This window comes from Parasteatoda tepidariorum, chromosome 8 (genome assembly GCF_982258835.1).
Source record: "Parasteatoda tepidariorum strain Cologne lab strain chromosome 8, Ptep-v5.0, whole genome shotgun sequence".
NCBI classification, from domain to species: Eukaryota; Metazoa; Arthropoda; class Arachnida; order Araneae; family Theridiidae; genus Parasteatoda; species Parasteatoda tepidariorum.
The window spans coordinates 39,509,972-39,529,577 of record NC_141762.1 but is presented as its reverse complement, the minus strand read 5'-3'; the positions used below and the strand labels follow the sequence as shown (position 1 = coordinate 39,529,577).

At 29.6% G+C, this 19,606-nt stretch overlaps 1 protein-coding gene across 4 annotated transcripts in view; it reads right to left on the bottom strand.

The window, feature by feature from the left end:
• LOC107457110 (prostaglandin reductase 3) overlaps positions 1–15,794 on the bottom strand; it is a 33,457-nt gene extending 17,663 nt beyond the window's left edge. Inside the window, exons 1-5 of one of the 4 annotated variants that reach the window (XM_016075184.3) lie at positions 15,659–15,794; positions 9,754–9,892; positions 7,458–7,545; positions 4,968–5,072; positions 3,290–3,388 (exon numbers count right to left, since the gene is read on the bottom strand). In XM_016075184.3, the coding sequence (XP_015930670.1) occupies positions 3,290–3,388; positions 4,968–5,072; positions 7,458–7,545; positions 9,754–9,884 (423 nt within the window). In that variant the 5' untranslated portion in view covers positions 9,885–9,892; positions 15,659–15,794. Of the gene's footprint in view, positions 1–3,289; positions 3,389–4,967; positions 5,073–7,457; positions 7,546–9,753; positions 9,893–11,464; positions 11,893–14,165; positions 14,303–15,658 lie in introns of those variants that run through there. The other 3 variants (XM_016075183.3, XM_016075187.2, XM_071181473.1) reach the window with 3 other exon arrangements.
• Between the last annotated feature and the right edge of the window lie 3,812 nt (positions 15,795–19,606).

Sequence of the window (19,606 nt, the reverse complement as noted above, 5' to 3'; positions counted from 1 at the left end):
ATGCACAAAAGTATGTGCCATGCGGGGATTCAGATATTGATGTCTAAATTAAGAGAACGATTCTGGATTATAAGATCTCGTAAGACGATTCGCAAAGTTTTAGCTCGTTGCGTGAGATGTAAAAGACACCAAACTACGAGGATCGAATGCAATCCAGGAGTGTTACCTGAAAACAGAGTCAAAGATGCATTGGTGTTTGAAATAACAGGAATAGATTTGGCGGGACCTTTGCTGCTTAGAGAAAAATGCAAAGCATGGATAATTATATTTACATGTGCTGTCTACAGAGCCATCCATTTGGAATTGATAACTTCTCAATCAACACAAAGTTTTTTGCTTGGTTTACGACGATTTATAGCCAGACGAGGAAGACCGAAAGTTATTTATAGCGATAATGGCACCAATTTTACAGGAGCTAACAACCTATTTAAATCGTTAGATTGGAAAATGATCGAAATTGAAGCATCTGTGAATAGGATTCAATGGAACTTTAATCCTCCTGCTTCCCCATGGTGGGGAGGATTTTGGGAAAGAATGGTGCAGATGGTTAAAAAACTTCTTCGTAGGGTTTTAGGTCAATCAGCTTTAAATTATGAAGAAATGACGAGCTTCCTTTGTGATTGTGAGACAACAATAAATTCTAGACCTCTCACTTATGTCTCAGAACAAGGGGATGAACTCATTCCATTGACGCCAGCTATGTTCTTGAAAGAAATAGATGATGTCGGAGTGCCAGATTTAGATCAACTTGATCAAGTAAATTTGAATAAAAGATTAAGGTACCAGCAAAATTTGCGCAATGCTTTAAGAGAAAGATTTAGAAGTGAATACCTTGGGCAATTATTACAACGACCATCAAAGAGTAAACCGACTGAACCTTTGAAAGTAGGAGATATTGTTTTAATCGAAACTGACGGTAAAAAAAGAACTTTATGGCCAATGGCTAAAATAATAGATGTTTTTCCTGGTAAAGATGGGCAAGTACGAGTGGTTCGTCTTAAAACTTCATCCTGTGAACTCGTCAGGCCTGCGCAGAAGATTTTCCCACTCGAAATTTCCTCACCCACTGAACCTAATCTAATAAATAATGAAGCATGCAAGAATAAACCGGAGAAAGACTTGCAGGTAGTTGGAAAAACAGTAAGAACGAGAAGTGGAAGACTTATTAAAGTGCCAATTAAATTTTTGAGCTGAAAAACTTGGACTTTCGGAACAGTATTTTTAACATTATAATTTTCATTAATTTTACTCATAGAAATATAATTAGTTTTGATTAGTAAAGTAAACCTCCAATCAAAACGGTGGGAGGATTGTTACGTTTTGAAATAAGAATTGGATAGCTTTTGTATAATGGAGAGTTAGGTGAAAGCGTTTTATTTTGTCTCCAATAACTTTTGACTTATACAATGGAATTCGAGTTTATGTTTTAGAAATATGTTGCAATTTTGTATTTTCTTTTAAGAATTTTGTTTAATAAAATATAGGAGTGGAAGAAATAGGGTATATTTCTTGCCGTACTCAACACTGTTGCTTGGGTGGGAACTAGATCCCTAGATAGCATGGCTTCGAATCATCCTTCCCAGACAGTCACCAATAGCCCATCTTCCAACTCCAGTGTGACGTAAATAAATTACAACTACATTAAGATGAGCCGCTATGGCTCGGGGGATAGAGCGCTTGCCTTCCAATGGGGGGAACCGGGTCCGAGTCCCGGCGTTGGTTGGTCAATATGAATTACGCATCCGATTTGTGCTGACCACAGTGCTGACATGAAATATCCTCAATGATAGACGGATTATGAGTTAGAGTCCCCTTTCCATTAGGCTAATCGTGGGATGTTCTCGTCGACTTCCTTTCCATGTAACGCAAATGCGGGTTTGTCCCATCAAAAAGTCCTCCACGAAGGCAAATTTTCTCCCAATACTTGATTCAGGAGCTCCCTTGTCATCTGTATTGGGTTCAAAATTACAAGGCTACGGAGTTGAACATTAGCAGTCGTAAGCCCAAAAAATTGCGTCGACTGTTCCACGATGGTTATTAAATATCAACTACATTAAGATCAAGAATTAGAGAATTGTAAAAGGACTATCGGATTATAGAAATCAATGATTTTAAGGTAACTGAAAGATAACTTATTTAGGGTAAACTTACCAGTAAAGGAACACTTAAGCTTCGCTTGCCTTTTAAAAAATCATATTAATTTCAAAGTTCTTATTTTAGTTAAATGACAGTGTCAATATATTTGCTACTAATTGCAAATTATGTAAAAAAATTGTAGAGAACTTGCATAATATTGTTTTAAAGTTTTGGAGGTTCAAACAACAAGTAGTATGAAGACCAAGTGAAGGAGCAGCTCTTACCAGTGAAGGAACACAAAATTTCCCAATAAAGGAACACTTAATTTTGGTTATTTTTTAATGCTCTTTATGAATTTATATGCCATAAAAGTATCTAAAAACAAGCCTATTCTTAAAATTATAACATACAAATAATTGGAAAATGCTAATTTTTTTTTTTTGTAATCATGAATTGAAAAGTAAAGTGTCTACATATTAAAACATATTGTTCATTCACAGGGAATCATTCACTGGGAAGGAACATGTCTGTTCCTTCACTGGTTATTACAAGAAAATTAAAGTTTTTCTTTCATTTTCATTAACTTAGAAAAAACCCAGTAAAGGAACACTTGTTCCTTCACTGGTTTTTGATAGTTTGGTGATGCAGTGAATAAACACCCCCTTATCTCAGTACTTGATTATGCTATGATGCTTAAAAAAATAAAACGTAACTTCAATAACTATATTTTGAATTCTTATTTTCACAGTGAGAAAAATAAAACTATTACATGCAATTAATTCCACATCAAACATATAAATACAAACACTCACCTTATAATTTTTTAAAAGAAACAAGGTATTGCAGAGATAATAACAAATTTAAAAAAATTTCCAGAGAAGTCTATGAGACCAGGTAATCCAAAACATTGCTAGATGACTTCCTATTGTTTGGCAGTAAGCTATTGTTACCAATCAATCTAGCGAAAAACTTTCAAATTCTTGTTTTTAATCAATAGATTTGAAATGTTCCTTCACTGGATAGTGTTCCTTCACTGGTTGGTTTACCCTACATTCAAACACTTTAAAAATATGCAATAATAATTATGTAGTACTGTTGCAAATTTTTTTTTGTATTTTTATATGCAAATACACCAAATATTTTCCTCCGAATTTAGCATATTAATAGCGTCGTTACAAACATTTTTATGTATAAAATAAAGAAAACTATTTACCTTATCCATGCCAATGGTAGATGTCATACCGCTTACACATAAAACAACATACTCTGGTTTGGTTTCTGGTAAAGGAAATAATTCCTTTGCGCTTACACACTGAAAAAGAGCAATTTTTTATTTTTACAATGCAGAAAAAAATTATAAAATAACAACTTTTGTAAAAATAAAAATGTGATTAATGGAATCATCTTCCTCTTAAGTAAAATAATTAAATGATTCATAAGATTATTGAAACTTTTTTTTAAAAAAAAAAACCTTAAAAAAACAAAGAGAAAAAAGGCTGGATGTAAAGGATATTTAGGTATCAACATTTTACAGTATATTTTTGTCTGACGAATTGTTCGAAATGTGTAGATGCATTTTTTATTTTTACATGTTAATTTTGCATATATGTATTTTATATTTATATGACATTTGGTTTATATTTAAATTTTTCCTCTAAAATAATAATTCATTCTGCAACTCCTCATTTCTTTCAGAATTCTTAGTCAGTTAAAAGCCTGCTCTGTTTAAGATGCAGAATCAAGATAACCTGACTAATTAATTCGAAAATATTTCTTTCTTAGAAAATGGAATATCTAATAAAAAAAATTGTTTTGATTTATTTAGGCGCTATTATTTTAAAAGAAAATTATAATAAGCAAAAACTAAAACTTCATTAAAATATATTATTTCGTACACAAATATTCTTTTTGCTTAAAAATAATAAGTCGGTACTGCAAAATTCCTTATTTTAATTATTACTTTTACATTTCTTACTCAATTAAATTTATCAATTAAAAGTTTTAAATTTTTCTTGAATTAAAGAAAAAGAACTTAAAAACATGTCTTACTATATTTTAGCATCTATTTTTCAGTATTTACTTCTCAAACTGCTGTCTTATACAAATTATTTTTAAAGTTTAATTTAAATTTAATTTGGAAGAAATGTATATAGATTGATTTGGAAGATATTCATTCACACGAGAGAAAAATAAAATTAAGTTGGTTCTATTTAAGTTGGCTACAGAAAAATTAAGTTGACTTTCTCTATGATTCTAAGGCAATAACTTGATGTAAATTGATAATAATCACTCAAAAATTATTAAGCAAACACACTGTTTGCAGCTCGAAAATATATTTTAAAGTAGTTCTCCATCCAAAAAATTACAACAGACGAAAATCTTGAAAGTCAAACCCAAATAATAACTACTGTAAAGTCAAACATTCACTAAGCCTATCAATTACTTCTATGTGTTAATAGAATTTATTGGTTTGAAGGAATATAAAGTTTAATAACGCGATAGAACACAAGATTAAGAACTGGCTGTGCTGCGCTAAACTTAAATGGCATTATGAACTTAAGGTAAAGAAATCAAACAATATTACAAACCAAGTCTCTAAAAAATAAATAAATGAACAAATAAATATGTTTTTTTGATGAATAACAGTTTGTGACAAGCTTTAGAGCATGATTAATTTACAACAATGTTGTTTTTCTCAAATTTTAAGCTTTCAGTAATCTAGCATTAATAGTAAGATTTTGTAAGTTCTTTACAGTTGATTTGCAAATATGATATCAATATTTAAAAACGTATCATGCAAAATAACTGAAATAAAAATAATATAAACAATAATTGAAATATTATTAATGCAATAAGTTATTAGTCGTTAAATATTTGAAAATTTTACTTACCGCGTATTCAGCATATGCATTGAGATTACCGGACATATAAGCAACACTCTGACCAACTTTAACATTTTCGACCCCTTCACCTATTTCAACAATTTCTCCAACGCCCTGAAAATTTTTAATAAATTATCAGTGGCAAATGCTGTTATACAAAAGTAGATGCAAGAAAAAGAAATCATTTATATTGCAAAAAAAGCAACAAAATATAGAGTATGCATTTCTTTAATCATTTACACCAAATACTCAATTTGCTCATCATAATACATCAAAGGTTTTATTATAGGTAAATTGGGCACATGTTAAAAGCCTCAATTTTCTCCTTTTAGGTGGAGATAAATTTATTTAATATTTTTAGAGACATTTACTGAGAATACAACAAGCATTTTCATTTCAGTTTAGGAACTGATAAAGAAAATAATTATTGCAAACTATTTGTTTATGATCAACTTAATATGTTAGTTTAAGTTGTTTAGGATTTTTCTTCTAACATCATTAAAACTGTCAAAAAATATTAATTTCAGTTCAAACTGTAAAAGGTACAATGAGCAAAGAAAAAAAAGATATCCCCAGGAATAATTTTTGTTCTAATGATTGGATTTTCACGTATTAAGTGTCAATCTAAACGGTTTCTGGGAGGGACTTCAAATGTACTTATTAATTAGTGCTAACCATTAAATTACAAAATCAGACAAAACACACTTTCTCTGAATAAATATATATAGTTATTTTTCAAATATTTGGATTCCTGACCCTCAAAATACATGGGATAGACAAAATTTCGAAAAGATTGGATCATAAATTGGGGACTAATAAGTTATATACATTTTACGATAGTCTCAAAAAACAACCAAAGCAAAGTCGCTGCCATAAATGAATATTTTAAGATAACCTACTGACTAGCTCAAGAAAGGAATACCTAAAATTTTAATTCTGATAAACAACCAAGCAATCCTTCTAAGCATTGTTGCTAAGCAACCAAGTTCAGACAATAAAAAAATTGAAATTATGTTCTATGATTGCTCAGACATATTCTTCAATAGATAATAAAGAACATCTCGAAACTTCTAGGCAATAGATAATTTTTCAGCTGATTTCTAACCAAAAATCGAAGATCCTTTGAAAAGAAAATTTGAATTGATTTATGAATTATTTATGATTTTCTAAGCTTTGGAAATTTGAATGAATTTTTTTTACATCTGACATTACTTAGGATTTTTTACGTTGTTTTTACTTCATTTATACGATGATTTCATACTAAAATCAAATTTGCGTAACTTATTATAACTATAAACAAAATCTCAGGTATAATAATTTTACAGCCTTGATAGAGTCTCCTAACAAGAAAGTTTAAGTAAACAGATACGAAACAGGTTTGGTTTTTGAGCCTTCATTAAAAAAAAGCTTGATTTTATTCCCACTGCACTCCACCTGGCCCTATAAAATACTTAAACTGACGTTTAAAACCTCAAATAATTCGTTATAACTTTTTGCACACATAAACGGCTTACTCTTATCGAAGTTTATATTTTAACTAATATTGTAATACCGTATTACTTTGTCAGAATTATCAATACATCGAAACTGTAGTTGGACTTCTGAAATCGTTTATATCTAATTAAAAAATGGCACCATGAGTTAAAACCTTGACAAAAATTAACAAATATAATCTTTTTTATCGATTGAGTGATGATTAATTCAAAAATTAAATTTTATGCCATTCATTTTTCGTAAAATGCATTTAACTTGAATTTAGGAACTGAAAATATAGCGATAAAAAACAAAGTATTAGTAGAAAAGAGGTTAATTTCCCCTATGAGTTCCTAGGTTCAAAAGCATTCGTAAAATGAAATAGTCACTTTCATTATTTTTCCTTATTGTAATCTTTCCATTATCTTTTATTTATTTTTTTTATTAATAAAACTGGACAATCTATACAAATTTTATACAAAAAGAATATATATTTAATCTAGTACAGCTAAGCTAGTATGATAATTTAAATAATTTGATGCTTTAGGATGATTTCAAACAAAAATATACATAAAAATAAAGTAATGATATAAAAAAGAAATAATTTTTAGCCTTACTTAAAGTGTAGTTTTTCATATAATTTCGATTAAAGTTCATTTTTTCATGTGCAAGAAAATAGGCTGCATGCCATTACTTATCGAATGAACCTTTTCATTTAATTTTCATTTTTTTAAAGACCGAAAAATCAAATATTTTGGTTACTGTGATAAAAAACTTTTCGTAGAAAAATTAAAAACTTGATAATCATACTAAACATAAAAAGTATTTAAACTCATCAGTAAGGACATAAAAAGTTTCGGGAAATATTTCTGAAAAAAAACATACATTAAATTCGAATTAAAACATCTAATTAAACAAACATTTTCGATCAACAATTTTGAAGTAAATAAGATTCTTTCTTTAAATAAATAAAAATAAACAAAATCTCAACACTTCGCATTTAAAGTTTATAAAATTATTTCATACCTCAAACCCAATCGCAAATGGTAGTTTTCCGTCAGTGAAGTATCTCCCCTTTGTAATATTAATGTCAGTAGCATTAATTCCAACGTATCTAAAAAAAAGTGTGAAATCGAAAAGATTGAAAAATAAGTTAGATTTAATAATGGAAATTATATTTAAAATGTTTCCAAGTAATGAAATATTAAAAACACTGCATTGAAATATTTAAATAAATAACGTGCCTGTCGCTGTTTAATATCTTTATCGTTTCAAAAGGTCTAATAATGAAGCTATGGCTAACATCTAAATCAAAAATTTTATTCTGTAACCGTCGTAGAACAGCCGTCCCAATTTTCAGTTTAGGACTATTAAAGTTCAACTCCGTAGCCTTGCAATTTTGAACCCAATCCAGAAGACAAGGGAACTCCTGGATCAAGTATTGGGAGAAATCTTGCCTTTCGTGACCCTTATTGGAGCTACATAAAGAGAAAAATCACGAAAGCCTCCCACTGTTAGTCTAATGGTAAGGAGACTAACCCATGACCAGTCTACCACTGAGAATATTTTACTTCAGCATTGTGGTCTTTGCGATCCGGGTGCGGAATTCGTATTAACCAGTCATTGCTGGTATTCGAATCCAGGTCCTCTATCTCTTAAGCCACCGTGGCATCAACATTTATCGTTGCAATTTTTATAATATTTAAATAAATAACGTGCCTGTCGCTGTTTAATATCTTTATCGTTTCAAAAGGTCTAATAATGAAGCTATGGCTAACATCTAAATCAAAAATTTTATTCTGTAACCGTCGTAGAACAGCCGTCCCAATTTTCAGTTTAGGACTATTAAAGTTCAACTCCGTAGCCTTGCAATTTTGAACCCAATCCAGAAGACAAGGGAACTCCTGGATCAAGTATTGGGAGAAATCTTGCCTTTCGTGACCCTTATTGGAGCTACATAAAGAGAAAAATCACGAAAGCCTCCCACTGTTAGTCTAATGGTAAGGAGACTAACCCATGACCAGTCTACCACTGAGAATATTTTACTTCAGCATTGTGGTCTTTGCGATCCGGGTGCGGAATTCGTATTAACCAGTCATTGCTGGTATTCGAATCCAGGTCCTCTATCTCTTAAGCCACCGTGGCATCAACATTTATCGTTGCAATTTTTATAATATTTAAATAAATAACGTGCCTGTCGCTGTTTAATATCTTTATCGTTTCAAAAGGTCTAATAATGAAGCTATGGCTAACATCTAAATCAAAAATTTTATTCTGTAACCGTCGTAGAACAGCCGTCCCAATTTTCAGTTTAGGACTATTAAAGTTCAACTCCGTAGCCTTGCAATTTTGAACCCAATCCAGAAGACAAGGGAACTCCTGGATCAAGTATTGGGAGAAATCTTGCCTTTCGTGACCCTTATTGGAGCTACATAAAGAGAAAAATCACGAAAGCCTCCCACTGTTAGTCTAATGGTAAGGAGACTAACCCATGACCAGTCTACCACTGAGAATATTTTACTTCAGCATTGTGGTCTTTGCGATCCGGGTGCGGAATTCGTATTAACCAGTCATTGCTGGTATTCGAATCCAGGTCCTCTATCTCTTAAGCCACCGTGGCATCAACATTTATCGTTGCAATTTTTATAACAAAGATTAATGGTATCTATTGCATATCAATATTTAAAAACAAAAATGCGTAAATATTAGGGATCGCAAAGTAATATTTAAGCGAAGTGGAAACAAGAAGTATCGAAATTTTCCCAATTGTTATTATGAGAGGAAAGGCGAAAATATTGAAACCAATTTGATTGTTTGATGAACCTTGGAAATAGTCCTAATAATTCGATTCAAATCTTCAATACTTCAAACAGAAATGGAAGTTTTCAACATCATCATCTTTAGTTCGATCAATTTTATCATCGCTTTTCTGTATTCCTTTTTATATTTTTTCGAACAATAATGTATTACGAAGATTAAGTTCATTTCTTCTAAAAATATTTATTACGTGTGTTCATAAATTATAAAATCCCTAAATTCTAAAATCCTCAATAAAAGACATAATAATCTAAATGTCCCTATTGAAAGCTTTTTTCCGTATTCTATTCATTTAATTCTATGTAGATACAAGTTGCATTACAAGTAATCACTTAGGGTTAAATGATAAATATTTGAAACCCTTATTTGAATAAATATTTTTAACACATAATTTAAAAATTTTATATTCCTAAACCTCTTTTAAAAATTATAATAAAAATTTGATTTAAAGGTGAACTATTTAAACAGAAATAGAAAATTTAGCAATAACTCAACTAATACTCACTTGTTTTTTACGCAAACTTCCCCTTTTGAAGGACAGCAAATAGCAACTTCTTCAATGACCACAGCTTCTCGGAAATTAGTGGTTAATTTCTGAACCATCATTCGCCTATGAGTTTTTGGCTTTGAAGACATTTTGAATTCTAGATAATTTATGCATGACAGTTAAAATAGATGAAAAGGATATTAATGGAAAAATGCACTTAATGATGTCTTAAAATTTTTGAAAATCAAAACAACTACAATAAAGAAATATGAATGCAATAATTGCTTGAATGTAGTGCTTAATGTCACGGTTGCTGGATGTGGTTATGTTGTGCTAAAATCAAGGAAAATAAAGATTTATGAGGTTACATTCTATAAACTAACTGAAGAGCAAATGGCTGACTAATACGAGATACAAGACGAGAGAACCGAATTAAAATAACATCCGAGTGATTTTTAGCAGCTGGAGTCAGAAAGACCCGTTTAATATACGATACCATTGGCCATGTAGGGAGAAACGCGCGACCTCGTATATGTGACCAGGATCGTAAAAGGAATTAAGATCTAGACATTCGTGGGTAAATTGAAAAATCAGGCTCTTTGCAAACTACTGATGTGTACTAAGTGACATCGGTATTTTGCAAAGTGACAAATTTTCTAATCAGCCTACGATCTAACATTATTCGAAGACAAACAAATTTCAAAAATAACATTTTCTTCTAGTATAAGTAACAAGAATTTTTATAGAGAGGAAAACGAAAGCTTTCCACAACTAATCGAAAGCAAAATTATTTGCTATTTGTGGTATTAATTCAAGACACAAAAAAAAAACTTCTTAAACTGCTAGTGAGACTAATAAGTGATTCATCCATAAAATTACCTTGAATCCATATAAAAATGCATTAGAACACAAATCTAAAAACAGGTTATAAAATATTTTATATATATATATCTAAGCTTTCGTATTTGACACGGTGGTAAAAATGTCACATTTTAAATTTCGCTATATTTTTATCATCTGCATTAAAATAAATAAATGAACTCAATCTAGCGTCACATGTAAAATGTTACCATGCATTTGAAGGGAAAGCAAAAATAATGCATAAAATAAAATATTTCGGAGAATGCTAAATATATAAGATTCAAAACTATTTTTTTATAAAAGAAATTTAAACATTTCATATTAATCATAGAAGTGAAAGAATAATGTGCCTAATTTAAAATGACAGTAGCAAATGAGTATATTCTAGGCTATGCAATTTAATTTTTTTAATTATTTAAAGTGTACCGTTGAGATTAGGAAGTATTAAGAAAATCAAGAAAAATTTTCAGACTAGGAGGACTTTTATTTTTGATATATGGGCGATTCGAATACCTCAAATTGTGTCATTGTACGATTTGTATAACAATAATAAAGTTCATAATATTTTTTAAAAAAATACGGAATTTTTCAAAATTATAACAAATTATAATAAATAAACTAACGTATATTTTTGAAAGGACGTCCGTTTATTTATTTATTTTTTAAGATTTGTTATGAATGGAAATTTTCGTGAAGCAAATGTTAGCTTTTTTTTATTCCAAATTTTTACAATTAAAACTTGGATCTAGAAATATTTCACTCAGTTCCAAATCGCCTATTTCATAAGAATTCTTTCATTTATTTTGGTAAAAAATCATTACTTTCTTCTTCAAAGTAATAATTTCCGTTTTTATTGTAAAATATATACCTTAAAAATCAATAAGTCTAACAAATCTTTAAAAACCAAGATACTTTACGAAAGTCAACACTTTTTTAAAGATACAGTAAAAATGCTGAAATGAAGAATTCTAAGAATCTCAAATATTGACACGCAAAATTTAGTACCGAAATACACATAAGCTATAATACTTTTTCATATTCCAAACATTAGTAGTCATTTTAATATAACATTGTTTGACAGATGTATTTTTAAACTACACAAAAGCGTTAACAGGTTGTAAGTAAAGAAAGTAGTATACCTGGAATAGAAGTTAAGAAATACAACACGCAGAGTAAGTGTTGTTTACACTCATAAGCTCAATATTCTATTGTGTTTAAGAACCCCGCTCTGGCTCTCCCAGGCGAGACTACGCTTCTCTATTCTACCAATCACAGCACAGATATTGTCACTGGAATTCGGGGACATTTTTATTTTATTTCGTTTACTTGTTGGTAAGGATATCTTCCAGTCGGACTCTGTGTAAATTTTTTTTAAACAAAAATTCGTTAGGGAATAAGCTTCATACCATCAGAACTACTACTTTCTTTTTCACAATTAAAAGCCTTATACACTATAGAACATGAATTCTTATTTAATACAGACGATATTTGCTTACAGCTTAAAAGTATATTCAACAAGCGATTTTTAAAAAGATATATTTTTTTATATTAAATTCTATAGTAAGTATTCTAACCTTTAAATCTCTCCAGCTTTTTTGGAACATTTCAATTTTAGTATCTGCTGCTTGTTCTAATATTATTCCTTTTATTATAGGACAAATATTAAAGTATAGACATATTTTAGAACATTAAAAAATTAATGAAATATTTGTTTCAAAGTTTAAATCAAATTAAAAAAACTGAGGAAATAATTTACAACCAAAACTGCATTACTATATTGTATTTCAGAAAATAAAAAAAATGAGAAAGTACAAAATTATGAACTAGAAAACTATAAAAAAATGCAAAAGATTTTTTTAATTTACTTGCTTTGAAACACTTTTATATTCGAGATTTATTTTAATAGTTTTAGTTTTGAAAAGAGTTTACCATTTTTTAAAAAAATTGTTTAGAAAAAAGATGTGAAGTCGTTATACCATACCAAATCATACCATAACGAAAAAGCTGGGGAGAAATATTTTTATTTGTCTATTTACTATACCTTTGACGAAAAATTTGTATTTGAAAACTTATTTCATCTAAAGGGAGTTGCAGAAATGCGTTATTGCCTCGAAAGGTTTAGGAAATTGTAAGAGTTTGAATTGTAAAAACCTCTTTATAACTTTGATTTTTTAATATAAATATTCTTAACTAGTATAAAAACTGAAAAGTTATTAATATGATAACCGAAAAGTACTGAATGAATGTCAAATTTAGTATGCTTTTTTAGTATACTTTAGTATACAAATATAGTACTTTTCTTAATCAGGCTACGACTTTGTAGCAACGCAATATCCCGTGGAAAAAATCTTGTCTTCTAATGTTACAAGTGAGGCTACATGCAGTAAAATACTTTTTGATTCTTTTTTTAATTTTATTTTCGTACTTTTTAGCTGATTTAGATATTAAAAGATGCTAGACAATATAATTAGTTTTCCCGGAAATTTTTTTAAATTAAATCTGCCCGTTTATGATTGATTGAACTATAAAACTGCACTTATATCCACTAAATCTTAGTTTGCATTAATATATTAAGGGGGAAAGCAATTTAATTGGAATTTATTTTTAAAAAAAATTCTTATGCATTCAAGTGAAACTTGGCTATTTATGTATCCCAGAGAATTCAATGTCTTTAAAATTTCCACGATTGTAGCCTCTGAATTTTATTAATTTGACTTTTAGGAAATGCTCCAAACTAGTTTCACTGCTAAAAAAAGGATGAAAATATAAATAACTTTCCTTAAAATTCCATTGTTCTTTAAATTTCCGTAAATTCCTTAAATTTGTTCAAAATAGTAAAACTCAGAAAGATTTTCTTTTATAAATTGGTTCTTACAAAATACTCCAAGATGTTAAAAAATAAAATTAAATAAATAAAATTAAATAAATAAAATTAAATAAACGAAAAATGACGTGAAATAAATCACTTAACATTTAAAATTCTAGTGTGTTTTTAAGTTTAATAATTATAAAACTGAATGTTTTTAATCAATTAGCTCTTAGAAATTATCTTAATATAGTTCAAATATTAAGAAAAACGCAGAAATAATGTTTTATAATATTATATTTGAAAATATCCCAAGGAAAAAAGATCAAAGTTCATCAACATTATTAAAAATAGTATGCTTATTTTCATAATCTAAAACTTTATAAATAAATTAAATCCCTTACATTTAGCACGTATGCAAAAACTCACATTATCACATTAAAATAATAATTTAAAATAGTATTTTTTATAATTATCAATGACAAAGAAAATAACCAGCATTTACAAAATAATAAATATTGGAAAACACTAAAAAACCGTAAGAATAAAAGGTAATTTTTAAACATTATAGATTAAATAATTTTTAAATGTCAGACATAAAATAAAATTTTAGTTTTTGAATGTCAAACAAAAACAAAATCTTCCCCAAGATAATACAAATTAATCATAACATCGAAAGTTACAAAAATGACGTAGATAAAATCGCACATGATTAACTTAGAATGTCATTAAAACAGGTTCGCATAACTAAAAACAGACTTACAATACAAATTCGATGTAGCGACTGGAAGAAACGAGAATGACTTTCTTAACTTCTAATTTAGAAGTGTGCGACTTCTAACACTACGCCTCTCTTAACGTGATAAGAAAATTGATATCAAAAATGAAGTTCAAGGATAAATTCATAACGTCTTATTTACAGTTTGAGTCATCTAAGCAAGATAAATAAAGGAAGCTTTAAGGCTTCTGCAATGTAAATAAAGTATCTTATTTACTATCGTAATTCAAAAATAGAGCGTGCCAGAAATATATACATAAAAATAAAGTTGTGTTTCTTTCTGTAAGAAAAAGTTATATCTAAACACGCTAAGTATGTTGTTAACCATTTTAAATAACCCTAAACCCAGAAATGTTAAAAGATATTATGTATATTTATATTTATGAATTGCCTTACAAATTTGTATTGTAGAAAATCGTTTGTAAAAAGATTTGAAAAGTAGTTTATAAAAAGAATAGACAGAACGACATTTAAATGTTTTGTATGAAGTGTGAAAAATGATCTTTCTAATTTCCAACATAATTTACCTCTTTAAAATAATTTCTTAAAAGTGTTTTATTTTGTCACTATTTCTTTAGCAACAGTTTAAAATTGAAGATTATAAAATACAGGTTCGAAAGCTGTCTTCCAAAAAAATCTTACATTAATTAAAGTTTAAGCTTTGATAAACATTTGAAACTTTTGAAAATTATTCGACAATTGTAGAATGTAAGTTGCACAAGATTTAAAAGCTCGTTTTTAAATACGTATTGTTTTTTAATGAAATGGTTCTTGTATTTTAACATTAGGAAAGAGCTATAGCCTAAAATTTTAAAAAAAAATAATAAAAAAATAAAAAATGAAAAAAAAAGCTTGAAAAATGTTTATTAGAATTTTTTTCTATTATTGGCAACAAAATGAAATGTTTGTTGAGTATATTGAGTTAAGATAACAAAATCTTATTTAAACCCTGAATATTACAGGTCTTATTTAAATACATTCTTAGCAAACCCACTTTTTAATTTAAGTGAAATGTAGGTATAATCTGAGGAACTTTTTTAAGACCTTCATTTCGAATGTGAACGCACTACTCACACAAGAAATATGTTACAGAATAGAAGAGACTAGTAAAAAGATGTCTTTTAACTCGTCACAGTGTGGTATTATATAATACGTGAGGAAAAACTTGTTTCTTTTTAACAACAGTTAAAATAACTATAACAGTGAAAGCAACAAGCATAGTAACTGATATATATTATAGCTATTTAAAATATAGTATATAGAGTACTTAATATTTATGTATTATAAATTTGTGTTAGATCTTCTACACTGTGTAAAACTTCTCCGAGTAATATTTTAAAAGTATATAAATTTAAAGCATCTAGTTAAAAGAATCTTTTCCTTTCTTTTTATCAAGAAGACATTTTATTAATTTTGATAAAAAGTATTTGGCGAATTTCATCAAAAATCATTTTAAGAAAAATTATAAATTCGCTTACAAGTGTGAAACTGCGAACAGCGGTACACTACACCCAAACTAATGGGACTTTGTTGATAGACTGCGCCCAACAACCTCTAGGGGATATTGCGAGTTTGCCGAATTCCGAGTCAGTTACGATTACAAATGTGTTGCTTAGAATTTTGCGAAATCTCAAAATTCTGGATATTTTTTGGTAGAAACTTATCAAGAAAGTTCCAACATTCTGAATGTGATCGTTACGCCGAACCCATTACCCATTGCTCCATTTTGTGTGGGTTCTACTGTCAAAATCAGCTTGCTGTCCTTTTAATTAATAAATGCTTGTATCCAATACACCGTCTAGTCAGTTCAGTTGGTAGTCTCTTTAAAAGACCATATTTACTGGATCCGATGTGTAAGAGAACCAGATTAATTGTTATTGTTGTTGTTGTTAATTTACGTCGCACTAGAGCTGCACAATGGGCTACCAGATTAATGGACAATATTTACTCTCGAAAAACTCGCCGAACAGGTTCCTGTTAGTATGTTTTTTTTCCTTCTAGCATGTGAAAAAAATTGCATCCAGTTAGAATGGTTCTTAACGGTTTTTTTTCTGGGGTATAAGTTTAATTCCCTATCAATCGAGACAATCAATCGAGCAAAGCCAGCAATCGAGTTTTGTTTTTCTCTGCATGTTTTGGAATTCCCTCTAACATAAGGGGGCCTCCCTGGCCGAGCGGTATCGCCGGTCCAAACGCTCTGTTAAGCGTGGAGGTAGCGGGTTCGAATCCCGCCGTAGCCCTGGATGTATTCCTTGTGATGTCTTTCTCTGAATTGTTCTATCTGTATTTTCTACTTGACAATGACTTATAAGCCTATATTGAGCGCACAAGTCAGCAAATTTATGTAATTTCACTAAACCAATAAGCTTACATAAGTTGCTGGTGGTTTCAGAGGGGAAAAAACTGAAATTTCTGTTTGTGTTTTCTTGTGGAAAGTCAACTCCTGTACAACGAATTTTTTTCGATACCTCATACCTCCTACCTGATGATAATGTCCCAATAAGGTAAAATGGTTACGGGCTCTTGCAAATGGTAATCCAGAGTTAAAAAGAATGTAACACAAACTTCAAAATTGTTTATAATTTTAACTTCTTCGAAATGTTATTGCTATACCACCACGGAATGTATTTCAACATCATGTTTTGTAACGCTTTTACTTTAGACATAGAATTTAAAATTAGTTTTAATGCATTTCCTTTTTTTCAGTTTTTATCACCGTAAAAGATTTTTGGGCAGATCAGTAGCGAATAATAGAAGTTTCACGAACAAAAAAATCCATCTACCTTCATCAAAACAGAAACGCAAACAATAGCGATTTCGTTCGCAAGTGCTTAACTCGCATTTTATCATCACCCAAATCAAGTTTTAAGCGGCCTCCCTGACCAAGGGGTATCGCCCTTTCAGCGTGAGGTAGCGGGTTCAAATCCCGCGTAACCTTAGATGTATCTTCGTGCTGTCCCTCTCTGAATTGTTTTATCTGTCTTTCATCTTGACAAAGGCTCATATTTTGCACAAAAAATAGGTTTCGTTTAAGTGGGAGAATTTGGAAATTATGTATTTATAATTACGCATAAAAATGTGACTATGGAGTATTTATTTTTATTTATTTTTCCCATAGACACGCCGGCGTATGTGCACAAAACAATTATGGCTGTTAAATTCTTGTGACATTGAAGAAAAAATAGCACAAAGAAGAAAAGGGCACTACAAAGACACATTCTGAGTTTTGGAGGAAATCGAACCAGCTACATCCACGTTACAGGGTGTTTGACAGAACGGCGAGGATATATTAAAAAATGTTTTGAGTTTAAATATCAAGGTCGGTACGTTACACTAGAGCTGCACAATTGGCTATTGGCGATGATTTGGGAAACATCCCTGGGGATGGTCCGAAGAATTTTTTATCCTCTGAGAGGGGATCTAATTTGTGAAGCCACTTCCTCAATTTAGAAATAGATCAGAAGGGTAAGTATATCGCATATATTCTGTGGGTTTGGAGCGGAGTCAAGGATTGAAACCCGGCTCCTCCTAACCAGAGTCCACTTCTCTAACCACGACCCCATTCACATGTCAAAGATCGTAAGTTCAGTTTCAATTCAGATTTTAAAAAATTGATGGAATGATGTTAGCTATTTTTGGGCTGAGAGATTTTCTATTTTTTCAATCAAGTATTAGAAATGATTCTTATCAAATAGTATAGACTCGCTAAGGTTCAGAAAGAGTAGAAAAAATTCAAACAGTTGAAAACGAGTGAATTACGCTCATAGATCGAAAAGATTTGGTATGCACCACTTGCACTACTTTCAAGAAAATGGCCCTCTACCTTGTTGTTTTGCGTGAGAAAGTGAAATCGTTTTTTGAAGGACGGGTATACATTTAGTAAGTAATATTTGGTTAAAGCTTTTTAATAAAGTTATTTATATATATATATATATATATATATATATATATATATATATATATATATATATATATATATATATATATATATATATATATATATATATATATATATATATATATATATATATATATATATATATATATATATATATCATTAAATTTTTTTACTGTAACTTTATTAGTAATACATCAGTCAATGTCCTTTATTACGGTGATTGCAATGTATAAGGGAATATTTTAGGTTATACCTCCCCTTGACTGTTTACCTTCTTCTAGTAAATATAATATGGTCTACTACGGGGAAGCTACCCAATGATCTTATCTTCTTTTCTGTCAGAGTTTGTTTGCAATATAATTTGTTTATATTACATTGAGTACGGAATAGTTTTTACCTTTGGTCCAATAATCGCTTTTAAATCGCACGATATTAAACTATGAATACCGCAAGCCAACCAGCTTCTTTCTAGTTCTATCTTGTTATAGTTTCCTATGTTTCAGGTTATACTTAGTACTCGTGTTTATTTTTGAAAGATAAATTGTTTTGAGATTGAAAGTAACAATTAAAGTATATGTCAGAAACTTTATGGAATTCAATGTAAGCTCTTTTTAAAAATAGTATACAGAAACAATACTTAGTATATAGATCATTTCATCGACCGCCTTTAGCATTTTATAATTTATTGTTATCTTTAAATTTTAAAGACTATCTTGAAAAGTCTACGTACAAATAAGCTTGGTCTAAACACAAATTAAGCAGAAAATAAACTACTTTACAAGTGGACCTTCAAAGATGCAAAATTTGAAATAAGATACCCATATAAAACAATTTATCCTAATCGCACAATTCCATTAATATTCTGAATTTAATAAACTTTATCAAAAGCATCCGTAGCATTGAGGTTAAAAATTCGGATAAAATTCTAGTTTCTGCAAGAAACCGGAGTTTAAACATTGTTATACATCTATCTAAACAATTTTAGCTTTGAATAACAACATTCGTTTCTTTAAAACACAGTCTCAAAGGTAACAGACAGATACGATATTTATTTGTAATGTAGGTTAGCAAAAATATGCTGCATAGTAACATAAGTACGTACGATAGCTGTAGCCGTGAAAGTTACAGAAAGTTACTTCATAATATTCCTATGGAAGCATTTCTCCTGACTATCTCAGGACTATTTTATGTTTTAAGAATTCTTTTGAACAGAGCCGATTACATTTAAAAAGAAAAAAACAAATTATAGTCCTGCGAAAATTGCACGAAACTACATTTAAAACACATTGTTCTTTTATAAATTACAAAAATTTTTAGTTCATTTTTATTTATGCATTTATTATTTCTTTTTTTGCTTTTTAATAGCAAGCAATCTTTGTAACAGCTGCATGCGTAATTTGACACGGCATGATTTAGCCTTTTTTTTCTTCATTTATATGAATTATGACTCTCTGAAATGACATCCAAAAGAATTAGTGACCTCTTTTCTCTTAATTTTTGGTTATATCGTTATTCGTTTTGGCATCAG